This window comes from Bombyx mori, chromosome 11 (genome assembly GCF_030269925.1).
Source record: "Bombyx mori chromosome 11, ASM3026992v2".
Classification (NCBI taxonomy): domain Eukaryota; kingdom Metazoa; phylum Arthropoda; class Insecta; order Lepidoptera; family Bombycidae; genus Bombyx; species Bombyx mori.
The window spans coordinates 10,576,774-10,598,007 of record NC_085117.1 but is presented as its reverse complement, the minus strand read 5'-3'; the positions used below and the strand labels follow the sequence as shown (position 1 = coordinate 10,598,007).

The 21,234-nt window shown below is 35.8% G+C and overlaps 2 protein-coding genes, 1 long non-coding RNA gene and 1 other non-coding gene across 11 annotated transcripts in view; 2 read left to right on the top strand and 2 right to left on the bottom strand.

The window, feature by feature from the left end:
- LOC101740608 (sodium/hydrogen exchanger 3) overlaps positions 1–21,234 on the top strand; it is a 46,142-nt gene that overhangs the window by 4,379 nt on the left and 20,529 nt on the right. For all 8 annotated transcript variants that reach the window (XM_021351559.3, XM_062671110.1, XM_038013660.2 and 5 more), the window contains exons 2-3: positions 5,336–5,574; positions 14,376–14,646. In XM_021351559.3, the coding sequence (XP_021207234.1) occupies positions 5,464–5,574; positions 14,376–14,646 (382 nt within the window). In that variant the 5' untranslated portion in view covers positions 5,336–5,463. The remainder of the gene's footprint in view (positions 1–5,335; positions 5,575–14,375; positions 14,647–21,234) is intronic.
- Positions 5,157–6,485, bottom strand: LOC134199687 (uncharacterized). The gene is made up of 2 exons (XR_009974284.1): positions 6,401–6,485; positions 5,157–5,566 (listed from the first exon to the last, which is right to left on the bottom strand). It is a non-coding gene; the product is annotated as an uncharacterized LOC134199687 (long non-coding RNA).
- Positions 11,147–11,219, top strand: TRNAK-UUU (transfer RNA lysine (anticodon UUU)). Its single transcript has one exon. It is a non-coding gene; the product is annotated as a tRNA-Lys (tRNA).
- On the bottom strand, positions 18,593–21,198 carry LOC110386139 (uncharacterized). The gene is made up of 2 exons (XM_021351562.3): positions 21,144–21,198; positions 18,593–20,985 (listed from the first exon to the last, which is right to left on the bottom strand). The coding sequence occupies exon 2, from the start codon at positions 20,961–20,963 to the stop codon at positions 18,672–18,674; it is 2,292 nt and encodes a 763-aa protein (XP_021207237.1). The 5' UTR covers positions 20,964–20,985; positions 21,144–21,198; the 3' UTR covers positions 18,593–18,671.

Here is a 21,234-nt window from a genome sequence, read left to right as displayed (position 1 = left end):
CGCGGACTCTCAAGAGGTCCTACCACCAGTAAAAAATACAAATACAATCAAACAGTAACTCGTTCTTAAGGATTGATTGCGAAACCTGAATTAATCTCTTTACAGTTCAATATCAAGTTTCAAAATACAAAGCTAACCATAACAGGTCTGTTTAAGTTTGGCCTCCGAGTTTCAGGGAAAACGATTTAACTTTCAGATGTCGACGTTTATGTAAGTTTGACAGTGAGCGTTCAGATTTTGCCATATTACGTTGAGCCTCTTTAAAATGTTCTGTTTGTACTTACAACGACTGTTTCGCCAACATATTAAGCAAGATAGGACAATGAGTAGTTATTCTGTATTAGAATACTTATGGAACGTAATAAGCATACGTTATAAATACGTCACTAGCAAAAGCATTGTTAATGTTAGCCGATTCACAATTTGAAATTATTTTTCGTAAATGAGTTACGAAACAGTAACGCGGTATGTTTTTTATAATCGAGTAAAGCTATTATTTTAACAAGAATCAATAGTTTGAAACAATAAGGGACAAACTTAGTTCAAGGAATCGCCATAAGAGAGAAGTTTCAACAATAAACAATTTGTTTTTATTAATGTTTATTTATTTATTTCATTTATATTTTAAAAATCAAATATGGTTATCATCGATTGTGGTGTCGTTTAAAAAACATGCTGCCGATTCTTGCGGAATTAACTTATAATTTTTGAAGATCGATTGGTAGAATCTTGAACTCGATTGAATGTTGATAGATTTTCTCTATCATCATCATCATCATCTATAGCTGTCCTATAGCCTATAGTTGTCCACTGCTGGGCATAGGCCTTTCCAATTACGCGCCATTGTGGACGATCTTCGGCTTCTCTAGCCCAGCTCTTCCACTCTGAATAAAAAGTCACTCCACCGAGTTATTTCCATCAACTTGTTTATCATCATCATAATATAATTAACAGTCGCTAGAAGTTGCCTGATGAACGTAGGTTATCTCTAGTATTACCTACTCAACTGATCAGTTTCAAGGATGAATAGATACGCTGTTTAAACGAATGCCAATACATTATGATGGCTCAGATCTTAACAGGAATAGATTTTACTTTCAATTCAAGTTGCCTTTTTCGAGTATTACACAACAACGACATTTTGAAAAACCCCGATAAAAGTCTCAAAGAATTCATTGTAGGAAAAATATTGATTTTTTGTATATTGAATCGATGTTTTTAGCGCTATAATAGTCTAATGATTACTACTAAACAGTTGCACTTTAAAAAGAATTCGCGTATCAATGAAATCGATTTACTTACCAGGCTGGCTACCGGAAGTTATAGACGTAACAAACAAGATTGCTGCCACAATTACTGAGATACGAAGCGAAGTAGTTTTCATTGGATTATGTAACAGCTACACTCCCTCCGTTCCTTCCGAAATAGAAACGTATAACTGCTTCACGGCGGAAGTAAACTGGATGATGTTACCTACCAGTGGTTTGGTCTAAGGAACGGGAAGCCTTTATTCTAATAATCTATTATACTTTAACACTTATAAGTTCACTTTATAAAATAGTGTTGGTGGGCCTCCAGAGACGATAACAGTTTCCTTTATTTTTTTATATAATTTTTTGTTGCTATCTTTTGTTGCACAATGGAGTGACATATTCAATAGGTAATCTCCTTAAATAAAGATATAAAAAAAAAAAACTTATAAGGAAGAAATCTTCTACGAGTTCTAATATACAGTTATGACTCAATCGAACTTCGAACATGTTTCTTTTTATGTCAAATGGATTTTTTTGTTTGAAACAAAAAAAAAAAAAAAAAAAAAACGAAAAACAAAACGTTACAAACAACGCTTACAACTTTATTTCTCATTCTGTCCGTGAACACTAGATATCGTTCAGGGTGTAATGTTAAAGCTTAATAAGGAACGTTTTCAACCCGATGTCGCATGTCTACCACTGCAGTGTCCTTGAACTCGAAGCACGCCGCGATGTGTGTGGAATAGACGGAAATTTGCTAGCCGACTCAAATAAAATGGGACACGCCTTCTCAAAATGTGATCGGCGAATAGATTGTAATTTATGAAATGATTTTGTGAACAATCGGACAGTTGGTAAATTTTACAAAGATTCGGTTTTTTTTTTGTCTTTTTTTATTTTATTGCTTAGATGGGTGGACGTGCTCACAGCCCACGGAGCCCATAGAAATCTATGACGTTAACCACCTATCACCCACCTTGAGATATAAGTTCTAAGGTATAGTTACAACGACTACCTCACCTTTCAAGCCGAACGCATTACTGCTTCACGGCAGAAATAGGCAGGGTGGTGGTACCTACCCGTGCGAACCCACAAGAGGTCCTACCACCAGTAACTACGCAAATTATAATTTGCAACTATGCTAGTGGCATTAACAAAGGAACAGCAGAAACAGCAGCATGTTTTTGGCAGACTTATTTCATCGCTGACTTTTTTTACCGTTGTTCTAAATGAACTTACTTCATTAAGCTTTCATGTTAAAAATAAAATGGATTATTTAATTTCGCGAAAAATTAAATAAATACATTCTCATATTATTTAACTATTATAAATTAGTAAAGTTATTAACAATAATAGAATACTAAATGTATCTTGTTTAATAATTGTACAATAATGTAATTGGTACTGAAAGCCCAATTATAAAGTCGATAATAAGACATGATGGAGAGATATGAAAATAACGTAAATGGCAAATTATCGACGAATTAAGATATTTTGATGGGGCTTCTACGAAAGGATTTGAATAAATTATTGTTCCGAGAATTTTATCGATCAAGTTTATTTTAAGGGTAAAGGCTTCGTAAAACAGAACGCGTAATTAGCGCGCGTCAGAGCGCTACGCTATGATAGCGCGGCGTTAGTTTAGCGCTCTGACGCGCGCTAAGTACGCGTTCTGTTTGACGAAGGCTTAAAACGTAAGTTCGCTTTGTACGTAAGTCAACAATAACGAAAAGGTCACAGTGTCATTTCGTTATTAAACATAATGAAATGAATGAATAATGTCGTTTTCTTTGATATCAAGTAAATTCACTCTTCATTCTTGTTTAAACAAGATCAGTTTTATTTCAAGATCCCCCTCTGTTTCTAATTTAGATTAGTAACTAATATCATTATTAAAACCGGATCATTTTGGGTCGTGGAAATAGTCTAAAAATTGGGTATGATTTGGATTTTATAGTTTACCGTGTCTTTAAACAGTAAACATAGGGCCTGCGTTCGTGGGCGGATTGGAATGGGCAAATTAATAAAATGCTAGGAATTTGGATTTATTTCGCATTGGAACATATTCCAATAAAATTTAAGGTGATCTAATGATACGGTGGTTAAACTTCAGAAAATAATGAATAAATATATTATGTATGTATGTAGATTTTATGTTGGACTGATATAAACTGCAAAAATGTTGATTATTTCTTAATACTTCATAATAAAGCTAGAACAAATACAAATAAAGATATAATCTGTTTTAAAGTATAGAATTTGTGAGCGCTTTGAAGAAAAAGTGAGAGAGTGTACTGCCTCGTGACCATAGATTATACGCATAATAATATGTCGTGACATCTGTTTCACTGTGATATACTTCGCGTTAAAGTGACAAAACCTAGATATGGGTACCCAATTTCCCTAACACAAAAAATAAGAATTTAAGACATCACACACACGTACGGTGTGAAAGTTAGTTAATATCCATTTTAGTATTTCAAGAGACCTCGTTTTGTTCGGATCGATGCCAATAAACGCTCATGTAGAGTTAATAGTATGCCATTTTGTATGACCGAATATTCTTCACTCTAATTTAGTTTCTCCGATACGATGTGAGCACGACTAACGATTATTTGTTTCTAACGAACATTAAAAAGCAACTGTATTTTATAAACTATTTCAATATGAAGGTTATATATTTTTACACTACATTTAATATTTTTCTTCCAGATTTGGCAACTTTGTCTTGTTTTAGTTAATAACTTTACTTAATAATTACACATTACAATGTCACAATTTGCTACGGAATTTCGTACTTACGGAAAGTATTTCGAAAGTTATAGTCTTTCAGTAGTATAGTAGTATCTTTTTGTGGTATAATATTGTCTGTTTTATAAAATAATTCCACTAGACGATTATATAATATAAATACGTCGATCGATTTAAAGATTATCTGGCGTAAAGACTAGGGCTATTAGGAAATTATTTCTAACAGTCCTTTCTAACAAGATCGAATCCCGTAGAGTTTGAAAATCGAATAAATCGTTTAAAAATGTCGGTAAGTAGTATCGTTGGATTTAAATGGAGATCTCAAGTCCTTGTAGCAAGGACACACTGGCGCCGCAGCAACGTCTCCATTCTCAGGGGCAACGCCTGTTACATCACCGTCCTATTTATTATCTGGCCTTAAACTAAGTAGCTCTTTCAAGATTGAACGAACTTGATAGTCTTTTTGACTGTGATAAAGTATTATGCTTTTTACGCATGAGTATTTTAAATAATTAGAGAGAAAAGCAAATCTAAAACATGAGATTTAAATTCTTTTTAATTCTTTAATCACATATTTAATAAAGAAAAAATGTTCTTATGCTCAATACTAATTAATTGTCGAAGTTTTACGTCCAAGGGCCCCGTGTGCTTAGTAGCTAACTTCTCGATCGCGTACAAGTTAACCCCATTTTGTATGGAGTTGGAACAGCGCCCCTAGCGGCAAACGTAGTGGAGTTGTTCCAACTCCATACAAATTTGAGTTAACTTTTACGCGATCGAGAAGTTAAAAAACTCGCACTAAGCACACCGATCTTGTGCTCTTTGAATGTTATACGAAAATAAACACCTAAACCCAAACCTTTGAAAAGTGACGATCAAAATCTTGAACGTATTTCGAGAGACTGGTTCGATATCACAAGGAGAATTCTACCGCCCACCTTCGTACGTCAAATTTAATTTACTTACCCTTAGAACTAGAACGTATTGTTTCTAGCGACCGAAATAGGCAGGACGGTGTCATTTTAGCCATAGGCAGCTGCTGTCCCTACTATTTTTTATGTCCATTAGCGGCAGTAACCACCTACTACCAGAATGCCTTATGCTCCTATCTCTACAAGGGAAATAAAAGAAATGACGTTTGAAAACCGATAATTATTACGTTCATTCGTACATTTATTGTGGAATATGTCTCAAGAACGTATTTCGTTATAACCATTGAAATCTACCTCATTACATGTTAATTACATACATACATACATTTAATTAATCGATCAGCAATTCGAATGGCAAAACAGACAATACCGATGCTGTTTTCTTTTCTTTTTCTAAAGCCTATAAGTTAAATGTGTTTGGACGATTAAATCAAAGACTGAATAAAACTGTACCAAATTAAACTATGTGTTTCGTAATCACTGTCATATGTTTATAAATTGAAGTGAAGTGTGTGTGTGGAGTAGTGATGACGTCATTGAAGCACGGAGTGAACTTGAGCAGACGCGCTTGCAGGCAAGCCTTCGCTTTGGTCGCTGTGAGCACGATACTGCACGCCGTACAATGTTCACCTGTCGAAGTAAGTATCAATATTGTTTATTTGATGCTTCCGTAGATAAAATCCTGATTTATGAAGTTTAGTGGTCATCTTATAGACTTATAAGGCCCGAGACTTGGAATTCTACTTTTATATTTAACTAGCTGACCCGGTAGACTTCGTAGTGCCTCAATCGATAAATAAAAGGCATAAACTTTTGTATAAAATAAACTTAAAACAAACAAAGGAATCCGTCCGAAGGGGGACACATCAAAGGAAAAACAAAATTGCAATTTTTTTTTGTTTTTGTTTTTGTTTGTTTTTTTTTGTTTTTTTTTATTGCTTAGATGGGTGGTCGAGCTCACAGGCCACCTGGTGTTAAGTGGTTACTGGAGCCCATAGACATCTACAATGTAAATGCGCCACCCACCTTGTAACTTTCTTTCTAAGGTCTCAGTATAGTTACAACGGCTGCCCCACCCTTCAAACCGAAACGCATTACTGCTTCACGGCAGAAATAGACGGGGTGGTGGTACCTATCCGTGCGGACTCACATTTATCTACCTTTTGAACCTTCTCTGGACTTCCACAAATAATTCAAGACCAAAATTATCCAAATCGGTTCAGCCGTTCTCGAGTTTTAGCGAGACTAACGAACAGCAATTCATTTTTATATATATATAGATAGATAGGCGGAGTTGCAATGACCTATTATTCAATTCACTGGTTGAAGAAATACGCCTTAAAAAGCTGAATCTCACTTTTCTTTTTGTCCTACGTAATTTCAAATTTAACTGCAGACTGCAGATTTTGAAATGGAAAGTACTTGATTATTTTTCTCGTTTGCTAAATATAGAAACATAAATACCATAAATATAGACTAGATACGCCCTGTAGTTCGCAGATTTATATTTTGAGAAGTTCTGTTCGAAAAAGTTGATTGTTGAAAGACGCTGAAAATTTCAAATTATAAAAAAAAAACCTGCTTTTTATCCTCATATGGACACTTCTTTTACGGTCTAAAGTATTCGAATTAATGAAAATAAAAACACGTGAATAAACCTAAAAGATAATCTTAATTATATCTACAACTACCGAAGAAAATTCTCTGCTTACCCTCAAGCTAAATTTAAACAACCCATAGCATGTCTATGACTTTGAATACCTGAATTATTAATACACAAGAAAAAACCTTTTTTTAATTATGGTTGTTCTTTTAATAGAGGACGGTGACATTATATTTCTGACGTCACTAATATCGCTTCCTATTAGTTTAGTTGTAAGTTCCCTTGCTTGCACGCCAAAGGAAAACAAGAATTAATTCTTAACACTTAGAAGCGAAAATGCAATGAAAAGAGAAGTAGGTAGTAAACAGGATAGGATAGATAGTGGGAAGTGTGAAAGGCGAGACACATTAATTTAAATCAGTATGACGTTAACGCTGTTATACCGAGACACGGAACGTTTTTCTAAATCGGATTTTTATGGCATATGATCTATGAATAGCAAGATTAAGTTTCTCGCCGAATGTAGGTACTTAATGGGTCGCGATTTCGATCCAGTGGTAGATTATGCGAAGCGCTGCTCTTGCTAGGGCCAGTGTTAGCAATTCTCTCAGGCTGAGCGCGTGAGCTCACCGATCGGTCCACGCCTAGTGCGAACAGCCCTACCAACGATTAAAAAAACCCTGAGTCATGATATCAGGCTACCTTGAGGTGGACTTGTTAATACATACTATTCTAATACAACCACTCTATTCTTCAGACCGAAACGCACGAATGCTTCCTTGCAGAAACCGAAAATGTGTTGGTACGTAGCAGTACATGTGCAGTCTTATCCTACGCTCTATCAATAGAATCTAGGACTAAGGGTAGGAATAGTTCGATAATCAATAGTTTTTCGATGGAGATACTGCTATAATGGACGGATGGTGGAATCTGGTAGCAATGGTTAAAGGTACTGCTACTTTAGTCTACCGCTGTAAAGATTCCACTATCCATTTTTTTCTTCTCTATGCTGATAGCCTTAAGAGGCTATTTCAGCTTCTCCTTGACGTGTAGGTGAGCTCACGGGGCTCTAACCGGGAGTGTTACTAATACAGGCCCTAGCAAGAGCAGTGCTTCGCAGAATCTACCACCGGCGAGAAACTCAGTGGGCTGTGTCTATGGGCTCACTCGTTGAGCTCTTCGTCGCAAGCGACGGGTTCGACAGAGGACGGTGACCGGTGCTTGTGATACCTAAAGGCACCCTTAATGGATTGGGAGGATCCGTAATGACGTGCTTAGAGCCCTATCCATAGTAATGATGACGCAGTATTGAAACCATTTACCAAGTCAGAACGCGAAAGCATATTGTGTACATTTACTCTTAAACTACGTACAGATATCGTTAGTCATACATATTGTTTTAGTAAAATATTTTCATGAATATAAAATAATTATAATGCGAAGGCAATTCGCAGATCCCCGTTCCCTCGAGGCGTAGCTTCTGGGCGTCTGTTGAGCTTTAAGCTTATAATAAGTTACATAGCGTACGATGAAAAATGATTTAGAAATTTTAAAAGGTATTTTTTTTGTACCATCGTCTAGTCTGAAACCGATCGATATTCATTTTCGGTAAATGCTCTATTTCATTTCGAACCTTTTATAATTTACCTTTAAAACGTACATACGCTGACGTGTACGTATTTATTCATAAACAAGCGATCCGCCCTCGGCTCGCTTCAGAAACATTTAATTTTATTATTAATAGTTGAGTCACGCGATGTTACCCGCGGTATAGTACCGCGGGTGACGCCGCGGGGCGAAGCTGGTCAAAAAAAAGTACATTACTCTTTTTATCATCAGCTACCTATCAGTAAAAATCTCGTCAAAATCGGTCCAGCCGTTCCAGAGATTAGCCAGAACAAACAGACAGACAGACAAACAGAGAGACAGGCAAAAATTGAAAAAAAATGTTATTTTGATGTATGTACCGTATATACCTATATATTCATAAGCATGTAGTAGTAAAAAGCGGTTATTTCAATATTACAAACAGATACTCCAATTTTATTTATATGTATGTATAGATTTATAGATTAACTCATGCTGTATTCTCGTAGCGTGGAACAAGCGCTGTAGTGCTTTTGACATATACATTTATGTCGTTTTCGTAATGATAATGTTTATGCGCAGCGTGCGTTCAGACCTAAACACGCATAAAAGAATTGAACAACTAAACACATGGTACCAGAATCTAGTATACATTCTATAGATACATTTTGGAACGAAGTTTCTTATGGGACGATGCGGAGGGGTACCCTAATCGGGAAAAATGTCCGTAACGTAAGATTTTTATTAGTAATGCACAGTGTACGACTTAATTTTGTAATAACGTACAAAAAATAACATATTTTTATTATATATTTTTTATAAATCATTGTGAATAAAATAAAGTTAATAACTTTGTAAAGTAGTTTTTTATTTATTATTATCAATAAAAAATCATAATAAAAAATGTTTACCCGAATAATTATTTTCTTTATACCTCGAATATAACTTAAAATTAATATTTTTTTAATAAGAAACTTCGTTCCTATCCGTTGTCCCACGACACCACACCACACATCTTTTATTTCATTGGCGAAGAGCGAAGGATTTTGATGTGTTCTTTTCCTACGATAATGCCGTGATTGAAGAAACGAATTAAATTGATTTATTTGGCCCTATAATGTCCATGATACACAATTACAGGAGTTTAGTCAACTGCGAAATTTATCGTATTTAATTAAGGTAATATCGCCAATGTCAGTTTGTCTTATAACTCAATTACTTAATTACAATTACAATTACTCAATTAAGAGATACAACATAACATAACAACATAACATACATATTACAATGTCAAAAGAAATTAATGACACGAAATGCTGAAAATAGTATGACGCACACTTGAACTTTGTGTTAGTACAAGTGGGTTTCAGGGAGACAGTTTATATTAGTTATTACTCGTAGATGGTCAGGTGACGTCAAGTCGTTCTGACGTAACGTTCTGGTATAGACAACCAATGTTTTTTAAGAGTTTAACGTTGTTAGTGTGAACGCTCAATGCCACGCAATAATAATGAAAATTAACAAAAAAGAAAACCTATTTCAAGTGATTAAAATGGTCAATTAAGTCTGCATTATTAAAGATAACTCAAAAACTGTTTCTCACATCTTGGTCACATTTAAATGGGGCCACATGCGAAGTACCAGCTCTCAAATAGCATTAAAACGATTCACTTAGAAAAAAACGTAAAACATGTAAAAAAAATACAGTCAAATAGAGAGCCTCCTCCTTTTCTGAAGTCTGTTGAAAATACAAGTTGACGTAAAGCTTAGTACTGAAACTCAACGGGCTAATGCTAAGCGTCACGGTGGCGTATGTTAGTTTTGTCAGATCTGTTAACGCCTAATAGCATCTAGAATGGATGATGTTGTAGATGGATCCATCAGAACATAGGGCACTGACTCTGGTTGGTTTTTTTTTATTTTTTATTTTTTTCCATTGTCTTTGTAGACAGATGAGCATACGGCCCACGTGATGGTGAGTGGTTACCGTCGCCTATGGACGTCAGCAATGCCAGGGGCAGAGCCGCTGCCTACCAATTGCCTACCTACTGCTGCTGTATGAGCTGAATCCGGGATGTAGCTAGCGGCGGCCACAATAAGGGGGATATCGTGTCGCATTGCTTTCATGAGGAACCGTTCCGATGATGTTTTGATGGGCTCTTACTTAAAAAAGGTAGACAGTGTTTGGGGTTAGTCTGTGGAGGCGTGTGGGCCATGTGACCAAACACCGCCGTCGTATAGGCCATAGGCCATGATACGGTCAGTTGAAACATGATGGATCATCTTAAAATATATATTATGAGTAGTTACAGAGGCTGAAGTTGTAATTTGGTTTGTCTTTATGTTGTTTGTATTATTAAAGTAGTAGTATTAGACAGCACCATTTCCCCCATGCATCAGCCCGCTGAGTTTCTCACCGGATCTTCTCAGCGCGTCTTGATTACGATCCGGTAGCAGATTCATTCACGAAGCAGCTGCTCTTGAGTTGTTTGGTCTCTTTTGGAGGCGCTCTGGCAGCTGTTAGCAAGCCCCACCCCTCCTGGCTGAGCATTTAATCGCCAACCTGTCTTGGTGAAGGCTTCCGGGCCACCAGTAATCCTCAATGATAAAAAACAACATTCCTTAAGCGAATAATGTGTAACGGTTTGAAGGGAAGAGCTATTGCTATTTTTAAGTATGTGACACTTGAACCTCATTGGTCAAGGTTGTTGGAAGTGTTTTTATTGTGTAATCGTTCCATCTTCAATTTTACTTATAGTATGTACAAATATTTCATATTTAATTTCATATTTTTACATTATTATTATGTTTATAATGGGATAATATGTGCCAGTCAGTTCATTCGTAAATCTATTTGCAAATATTTTTTAATGACGTCAATCGGGATTTGGTCAGTATCATATAAATCACTGAAGTATGAAATATAAGGTCTATAATAGTCTATATCATAAATAAACATTTATAAAAAATGGTTTTTAATATAACAGAATGTTAAGTAAAATTTCAACAGCATAGTTACAGCCCGGATAGCTCAGTCGGTAGAGCATTGGACTTTTAATCCAAGGGTCCAGGGTTCAAGTCCCTGTTCGGGCGGTCTTTTTTAAATTTTAGAAAATAAATACATCAAACATTTAGAACCTCAAAATCTTGCCAGGAATTTATTTCACGCTACTAAATAATTTGATGGTGTGGTGAACAGCTTATTTTAAGAGCTAACTACAACAACACTTTATCATGGGTACGGAACAAAAATCCATCTTTGATTTTCCGAAAAATCTTCACATTATGAAAAATACATGAAAAAAAACACGTACTTAATAATACTATCCTTACGAATCGTTTTAAGCTTTCACGGCTATCTAATCTATGAATAGACATAAGGGGTTCTTAGAAGTTCCCAATAATTCTGCGCTGTTGCGAGCACCATGACTGCTGAAAGACTGTCCTTCTGTCTCCTTATTTACAAAGTAATGTTCTTGCAAGCGTACATTGAAAGCACCGTACGATAATAAACTAACAGCCCATGTCTATGATACACTGTTGAATGTCTTAAATCTTTTATCGGATTTTTTCAGATGAGTTGTTCAACTTGTTGTACAGCTGGCTGGTACCGATTTTTCTCATGAAATACGTACTTGAGACGTCATTACGAACGGTTTTTAACCAAATATCGTGTAATAAAAATGTAATTACGGAAAATTTTACGTAATTACTGGAATGGCGTATTGTAAGCCTGTAGCGGGTAGGCACCGCTGTCGTGGTGATTTAATGGGTTTGATTATGGTCTGGATGGTCTTTATTTATTTCAATTAAAAATATATTTTCGTTTTGATGTTTATATGTTCAGTAAGTACTTAACACGATGTAGGCCTTTGTTAACTCATCCAAATTAAAATAAAAAAGCTAGGATCTACCTGGTGTTATGTAATAATGTAACTTATCTGGTTACCGTGGTCCACAGATTAAACACTAATCACAACGTAACACGCGTCCTAAGAGGTTGTACTTTTTTGCACTTTAGTATGTAACCTATGGTTGGTCCTTTTTACTTCAAATGAGAGACTTTTTGGCGGGAACGCGAGGAGTGAAGTTGTGTGATTTGTTTTATTTTGTCTATTTAGTGTTTCTTCAGGTTTAAATGTGTAATAATGGTGGTTTATTAACTGTTTAATATCTGTGAAAGTGCACAAATGTGGGAAAATGAAACAAAGCTGCTGGACGTAACTTCTCGGGTTCCTCCAAAAAGTCCACTGAAAAAACCTCAGTAAATGACCACCATTTTACTGCGATTATATTTCATCCCATATCATTTCATTTCATTAAATTTCATCCCAGTTGATTAATGTCTCAAATTAATCATCTTCATTTCATTTCACTTCATATTATCATTTTTCATCTAATAAAGAATATAAAGTAAAATAAGACATGACTTAAAGGTCTTAGTTACCAGGTCATAAAATCTCTTAAAAAAAAAAAAACTTCAAATGACGGCACAAATAAAGAAGTTACTGTATACACTATGTTTTAAAAGTGTGCGTAGGAATTACAGAATATTACAGCTGGTCTTTATTGCGCTATTTATTTTATTGTAGTTTGTATTAAGCATATATATATATACTCGTACTGTCAACGTACACTGCTCTCGTACAAATCTAATAAAGGCCAGGGCCGCGAGACAAAGCCCGTTTCGAGTTAAGGTCAAGTGCCATCAACGCGTCCAACCACCAAAGCCAGGCCCTGCTCAAACGGCACGAAGCGCTTAGATTGAAATGAATTCTGAAGTTTTATAGAATGTATCTTTTACCGAGGCAGATGAACTGAAATTCTCACGGACGAATTGTTTTAAATAAATTATTGTTTCATTTCACAAAAATACCTACTATGAATTTTTTAAATTTCACTAAATGGTTGATATTGGAAAAAGGAAGTAAGTTATTCGCGTAGTCGAGCAATTTTATTTTTTTTTATTTTTTTTTATTGCTTTTTTTTATTGCATAGATAGGTGGACGAGCTCACAGCTCACCGGGTGTTAAATGGTTACTGGAGCCCATAGACATCCACAACATAAATGCGCCACCTACCTCGAGATATAAGTTCTAAGGTCTCGAGTATAGTTACAACGGCTGCCCCACCCTTCCAACCGAAACGCATTACTGCTTCACGGCAGAAATAGGCAGGGTGGTGGTACCCACCCGCGCGGACTCACAAGAGGTCCTACCACCAGTAATCTTACCACGACTGATTCTTAATTACGCTTTTGTTAGGAACATATATTGTATGTAATTGAAATCTGTAAATAAATCTAAAACTCTAAAAAAATACATATTGGTTTTATTTTTTATTTTAAACGATCGTAAACTATTTATCCGATTATGATGAAACTTTGTACAGTTGCTGTTTGTTGGCACTCCGGGAAATGTTTCCCTAATAGGGTCATCAACGGATGCGTAGGTAATTTCATAAAATCGATGTATAAAGTCACAGTAAAGCGTGACCGGCTTGCTACTAGTCTATACTTATCTATACTAATATTATAAAGAGGAAAGATTTGTTTGTTTGTTTGTTTCGAATAGGCTCCGAAACTACTGGACCGATTTGAAAAATTATTTTTCCATTAGAAGCCGACATTGTCCCTGATGAACATAGGCTACTTTTTTTTAATTTTTTATTATTATTATTTTTTGGTTTCATGTGTGTTTTAATGTTTCCGAAGCGAAGCGAGGGCGGGTCGCTAGTAATAATATTATAAAGAGGAAAGATTTGTTTGTTTGTTTGTATTGAATAGGCTCCGAAATTACTGAACCGATTTGAAAAATTCTTTCACTGTTTGGAAGCTACACTCTCCCCGAGTGACATAGGCTATATTATTTTTGAAAAAAATTGGAGATCCTTACTAGAACTCTAACAATGTAACCCGAGGTGTAAAAAAATTACCTAAAATTTTTGCAAAAGACCCGAGCGAAGCCGGAGCGAGCCGCTAGTGACTTAATAAAAAGCAAGCTATCTGTGTCCTTGGTGCGAGTTTTTTACTTCTCGTCCGCGTAAAACCTAACTCAAATTTGTATGGAGCTAGAACAGCTTCCCTTCGTTTGCCGCTAGGGGCGCTGTTCCAAATCCATACAAATTTGAGTTAGCTTTTACGCGATCGAGAAGTTAAAAAAATCGCAATAAGCACATCAAATGTATGTCTCAGCACATGTTCTTTAGATTCGTGTACAGCGAAATTTTAAACAAACTTAAATTCCACAGACTACCACGAAAACGAATCCGTCCATGACAGTCGATGGTATATCGACGTACCCTGGTCTAGGGTTCGGACCAATGGGTCCTGTGGAGCCCTTACCCGGAGAGCCACCAGGCACACAGCTACGCCAGAACCAAGACACTACAACTGAATTACCGACAACTGAGAAAACCAAGAAGGAGAGGACCTTCGTGATAGCAGCGTTTGAGTTCCATCGAGTGGAGACGCCATTTTTGATCGGACTTTGGATATTTTTTGCCAGTCTCGCGAAGATAGGTGAGTTTTAACTATAAAAAAACTGGTCAAGTCAAGTGTACGATAACGCAGAGTGAAAATATGCAAATTCACGATTAAATACCGAGTAAATAATTATAGTTCGACAACGTAGATGTACAAAATTTGTTCAATAGAAAAAACTTTAGTGGAAGTTTTAATTGAAATTTCGAATCTATTACATAACTATGTTATTATTTTGTGTACCTCCCGTCAAATAATGTGCCACACTTGAAAAAATAGTAAATTTCGTGATAAGTTATGTGTTTTCAAGGGATAGTTATTAATTACTTTGCATTCAAGCTCCGACATACTTTTAAAACTTATAACTCCTGCGTTTTATATGTTATGTTGTACCTATTTATTATCTCCCTAAAATAAGTAAACAGTTAATTAACGACATATGAAGACACATTATACGAAATGTAAAGGTATTATTAACCTTTTGTGGTGTTTTCAAAGGAAGCCTTAGAAAAATAAGCAGCATTGTGTTTTGATTTTGAAGGCTTTCGGTATCTTCTAACGTTACATTTTCGCACATTATGTTAAGGATGAACCCATTAGGCTGTAACGCTGTTAGTCTAAGTAAAGGTTATTTTTTTCTTCTCGTCGCGACTACTTCATCTTTCCGGCTGCGTCAATCACAGTGTTGAATTTTAACATAGTAATGATCTTATCCATACATTATTATGCATTTATATTACACTAGTGGTCGCCCGGTAGTCGAAATTCGACTATAATTAATTGAAATTATAAGTTTGTACACTATTATGATTCTATTTTCAAAGACTTCTAATACTTACTTCTATAATCACAAATTTCGCCAAGACTACACTATTATATAGAAAAATATTAATAAAGACAAACAATATTTAATCTATTCTCAGTTTGACCACAGACGTCAAGAACAAAAGTTTGACAATAAATAAATAAATAGTATGCACGTATTAATATATAGATTTACATTACATTATCATACATTACTTTACATTACCCTAAGTATTTATAGGTCGTCGTGGCGTAAGGTATAAGATGCCCGATGCATTCGTATCTTAAGTAATGTTACAATTTACTTTCACGGTGAAGGAATAATATTGTGTAATAGAAATCAAACTCGCAAATAATCCACGTAATTACTGGGGTAGGGCGTCTTCTGAGCCCGTACGGGTAGGTACCACCACCCTGCCTATTACTACCCGGAAGCAGTAATGCGTTTCGGCTTGAAGGACGGACCAGCCGTTATACTGTAAAACTGGAACTTAGAACTCATGTCCCTGGGTGGGTGGCGGTATTTACGTTGGTGACGTCTTCTAGTTTCGGTAACCACTTAACATCAGGTTGGCCGTGAGCTAGTCCAACCATGAAAGCAATCAAATATATTAATGCTAAATTGACAATTTCCTCAGCCACTAGTTTTAGAGGAGGGACATTTGCCGACAAAGCAACCAAAATAGTGTTAATTTCGTCATCCTTAAATTAATCAAATACTTGAACATAATTGAAATAATAAGTGAACCGCTACCGAACAGTTAGTCCAAGGATAGTTGAACTTTTTTCTATAGTAGCACATCCCGAAGGCGTCAATGCGATACCGATGCGGTTTTCGTATTAATTATTCATGTTTTAAAACCAATTAAGAGTATTGAGAGCACGTACAAGAGTGCGTACAAGTTTTGATGTAGTGGTTAATATTTCTGACTTTCCATATCCCGTGAAACAGAGCCATGACCTTAGAGGCCATGACCTTTTGGCCAAGATAATCTTCCAATGTTTTTAGTTTTTTTTCTTTCTTTATTGCTTATATGGGTGAACGAGCTCACAGCCCACCTGGTGTTAAGTGGTTACCGTAGCCCATAGACATCTACAACGTAAATTTGCCACCCATCTTGATATATAAGTTCTAAAGTCTCAAATATGGTTACAACGGCTGCCCCACGCTTCAAACCGAAACGAATTACGGTTTCACGGCAGAAATAGGCAGGGTGGTGGTACCTACCCGCGCGGACTCACAAGAGTTCCTACCACTAGTAGTTACGGCCCGTTCTCACAAAGCTCGTTGTTATCACCCTTAAGACCCGACTAAAATATCTGAAAATTTCTTCAGATTTCGGGTCTGGCGCACACGTTTGATTTTCACTAATTGAAACGAAAAATTTACTAACTCCTCTGTATAATGAAATGTAGTGTTCGATAGATCAAATGTCAATAACCTAAAATCAAATCAAGAAATTTATTTGTCCATTTGTTTTTTAATTATAAAACCACTGGGACGTAAACGACAAAACACTGCTACACACGTCCCTTGGGCTGGAACAGCTGCTCATTGGCCTGTATCGAGCGTATTAGTTAGCAAAATATTTATCTACAAGCTAGATATTGAGTTTTACAGAGGTTTGCCGCGATGAAGATGCACGGTGCGATCTAGTTAAAGCACCTCTCTAAGCTTATTTCACACTGTGTGCTTCTAATATCTACATATACGTGTACAATATTTATTTGTCTTGGTCTGAGTACTCAGGTATTACTGTCCTTATTGTCTTTCTTTTGTTTTTAATTTTTTATTATTATTAATAGTATTGTTAAATCTCTATTGATATATTAATGTAATGCATGCTGTGATTACCTCTAATTAGAGTTGCAGTTATCAATTGCTCTATACATGTCAATGTTATTTTATGTCTTACTGTAAACCCTGTCGGTAATCCTTAAATAAATAAATTTGTATATCTGCACTGTCTACATTTGATTTTTGAATACATTAAGAAAGGCTTTGGTTACCGCAGTACTCTTGTATTATTAATTAAAAACGTTGGAAAAAAGTGTTGTTATTCTTAAATATAAACTTGATTTCACGATGATAGGTTGATGAGAATTGATAAATGTTAGCGCGTTTCATATAATAGCTTTTAATTATTTGTAAAGAAAACCTTTATGACCAATCTTCATATTAGCCATATACATACATAAATGTATGTACACGTATTAATGTTACGTTTTCCGGTCGACTTCCGTAGGCTTAACACAGTAGATATATCTTACATGTATTTTATGCTCTATATGGCAGACAAGCTCATACCCAATCTGGTATTAAGTCTTTACTATGGTAAGCATTAAAAGTTCATCGCTTCAAGAAAAAAAAAATGCCGGATGAGTAATGTGGGCTCACAATACACCCTTAAACTACACATGTACGTCTAGAAGATGTATATATAGTATAGACTTTAAATTAATAATTAATCCAGCGTCCTTGTACCACTTATCCGCGTGATAGCTACAAAACGATTTATTTTGATTGCATCAATTTGAAGGTGAGTGTTTATTGTTTGTTTATTCGCAAAACAATCGAGGGTATCTCTATCTATTGAGCATTGTTAATAGCAGAGTGATTTCATATTAGCTAATCACTTGCTAAAAATTCTAAATCTTGAATCTCGAAAATTAAACTATAACGATCAAAGGGATCGAAGCGAAGGGAAGGGATCTGAGGGACCAAAAATTAAAGAGAATATAATTAGAATTAAATATATCTTTTTTATTTCCCTTGCAGGCATACGAGCATACGACCCACCTGACGGTGAGTGGTTACCGTCGCCCATGGACTTCAGCAATGCTAGGGCCGGAGCCAAGCCGCTACATACCGTTAAGTACTTATCCTGAAACGCCTTTATACGAGTGCCCTATATTTCATTGATACTTCATTAATCATGATAAATGAATGAATAACCTCGCTTTGTTTATGAACTGATAAATTTAATTTTCCGGCTTACTTTTTTTTCATGAATACTGTAGCACAGGCACTCTGGTGAAGTCAGGTTACATCAGATAGGGCTTCTTTGACCGCTGACCTACATTCCGGCCCGTCGAAGACCTCAACTGGATATGTATTTCAATTAATTGAATAATTGTACATAAATACATTGTAAGAAATACAGTATTTAATGAATGAAGGTTTGTAAGGTTTTTCAGTTTATCGGACGACGTTTTATTCAATACTTTTTATGTCAACACAAATTTAGTGACGTTTACATTTAAGACCTCTTTTGTTCCGGGTATACAGCTTTTTTCGACTGACAACAGATAGCGTGTTTGCTCGTCCTAGATTTTCTTCGTGTCTTCACAGCGAACATTCTTTTGGTCTTGTTTTTCGAGAAACTTTTTCGTGATTTCGTTTGGGAAGGATATAGCCAGTCACGATATTTGGACGAATACGTATGGAAAATTCCACCCGAACGAGGCTCCATTTGGGTGTTATACGCTGTAATATATGTGGCATTGGGATTAAAACCAGTTTTTTCAATTCGATGGGAGCTTTGTTCATCATGCATGCCATTAGACTGACAGCCTGGACTGATTTCATCTGACGATGATCCCGATGACATAAAAAGCTCTATTCGCGATATTGGCGATGTAAATTTATCTTCGTACCTCAAGGTGTGAATATTCGTACAGTAGTCCCCCATTTTTACATAATCAAATGACGCGCTTGATGACTTCGAACGTATCACTGAATCTATTGGCGAATATGTTTTGTTTCTGAACTGACAGCCTACATCTCTGATGAACACAACTGTCTCGTTACTTAGATTCTTCTTGGGTGACAAATGCGAATTACGACATTTACATTCGATACAATTATACTGACATGATTTATTCGATCTACAAGAACACGGAACCCGAGACTTTTTACAAGAAGATACGTTCTTCGATATGCATTGCGGATGCGGTTCAATTAAATAAGTTGGTGCTTGCTGAATTCCTGTCATGAATTCGCACTGATTTTGCAATCGAGAAACCATATGTATTTGTTTATCCAAATTGTGTGAATCGTGCTGACACATCGGGATATACGTACATCTCGAATAATGTGGGTAATTAATATTATCATCTTCTGTAGGTTTGGGTAAATATTCTTCGCGATGAGGGGTTTTAGGTAAGGGTACACAAAGAGGAAGATTTATGCATCGAGGACGGTGTAGGCAAGGAGGAATGAATTCGCAATTGTTTTTTAATACGGTAGCCCTTTGACAGGAAGGGACAACGGTACATGGAGGGTGGTGTCTACATGCTTTTGTGATTCGTAGAACTCGAGGGGTTGACTTTGGAATCGCTGACTGTTTGTTGTATTTATGTTGTTCGCAATCATATTCATCACAAGGTAATATTTGACATACAGGGACTAACTCACAACGCGGTTCATGGTTGCATATATCATCATTTGCAATTCTACTTTCTTGTGCGGTTGGCGATGCCCTGTATGCGTATGCAGTTGTAGACGATATTTCCTTACTGTGATAGATTATCGAACTGCTATGTGCATTTTCATCTTCAGTAATACTTATAACTTCTACCTTTTCTTTGCACTTTGGACAGATCAATTTTCTCACTTTTTTATGAGAAGATTTACTTTTATTGTGGCTCTTATCAGTAGGCTTATCCACAATCAAATTTAAATCATTTCTGTTCATTAGTTCACTAATATGTTCGTTTGTTACAACATTATTGTTGTCAACGATTCCACGTGTGTTTGATTTATCATCATTAAGAACTTTGTGCTTATTCTTCTTCTTAGTATTATTACTACTTCTTTGTTCACTCCTGAATATGTTTGTGGTGCTTGTTATGTTATCTGCGACAGTTAATGACTTGCTGTTCCTTGCTAATTCAGTGAGAGACTTTTTGTTGGTACAAGGACACGCGTATGAAAATAATTGGCAAGGACACGGATCTTCGGTGCGTTTACCACGGTCCTTTCTTTTCGATCTTTTTTCTTCTGAAATCACATCCGATTTTTCTGTTTGATATTTTGCATAGGACCAAAATTTTTGATTCCTATTGGGAGCATTATCCTCATAATAACACTGGGTTTTAAACTGATTACATAATTGCTCGTCGTCTCTCAAAAATATTTCAGATGATAGAATTTCGTCATGGTCATTACGTTTTTTAATCCTTTTAATTTTAAGACCCGCGTTGTCACAAATTTTAAAATTCGGTTGTACTTGCATCGCACAATCTTGCACGATGGTTTCGGATTTTCCACCGAGAATGTTCTTATTCATTGGGTTTTTCACTAGCTTTAATATATTGTTGTTAGATAAAACATTTTCTTTCAGACAGTGAAACGAATGTCTTTTCGCTACTTCATCTAGATCGTAAAATATTGTACTAGTTGAGCGTACCATGGATTTCTTACTGGATATTTTATTGAGGCCATGATAGCCCTCACTCGTTATATATCTAGGATGGCCTTTTATTTCCACGTTTTTCCTCAAGTCACCGCAAGTGGCCGTACTAAGAACGTGATCATTTTCCGTTTTCATTGGCTTCTTGTAGAGCACGTTGCTGAAAGGCGTGGAACCGAATATTTCATAAATACTTGTATAAGATTTTGCTTGTGCAATTTCTTTCATAATACAGTTTAGTCTGCACAACAACTACATTTGTATTTTTATATTTCTCAAGGGTATATTTATATAAAGATTTTTGAAAAAAACATTTACCATTTTTATACTTTTGAATTTAACATGACATTGTACATTGTTGACTTACTTGAAGTTTATCTGACAGATATTCAGAAGATCTACGGAAATA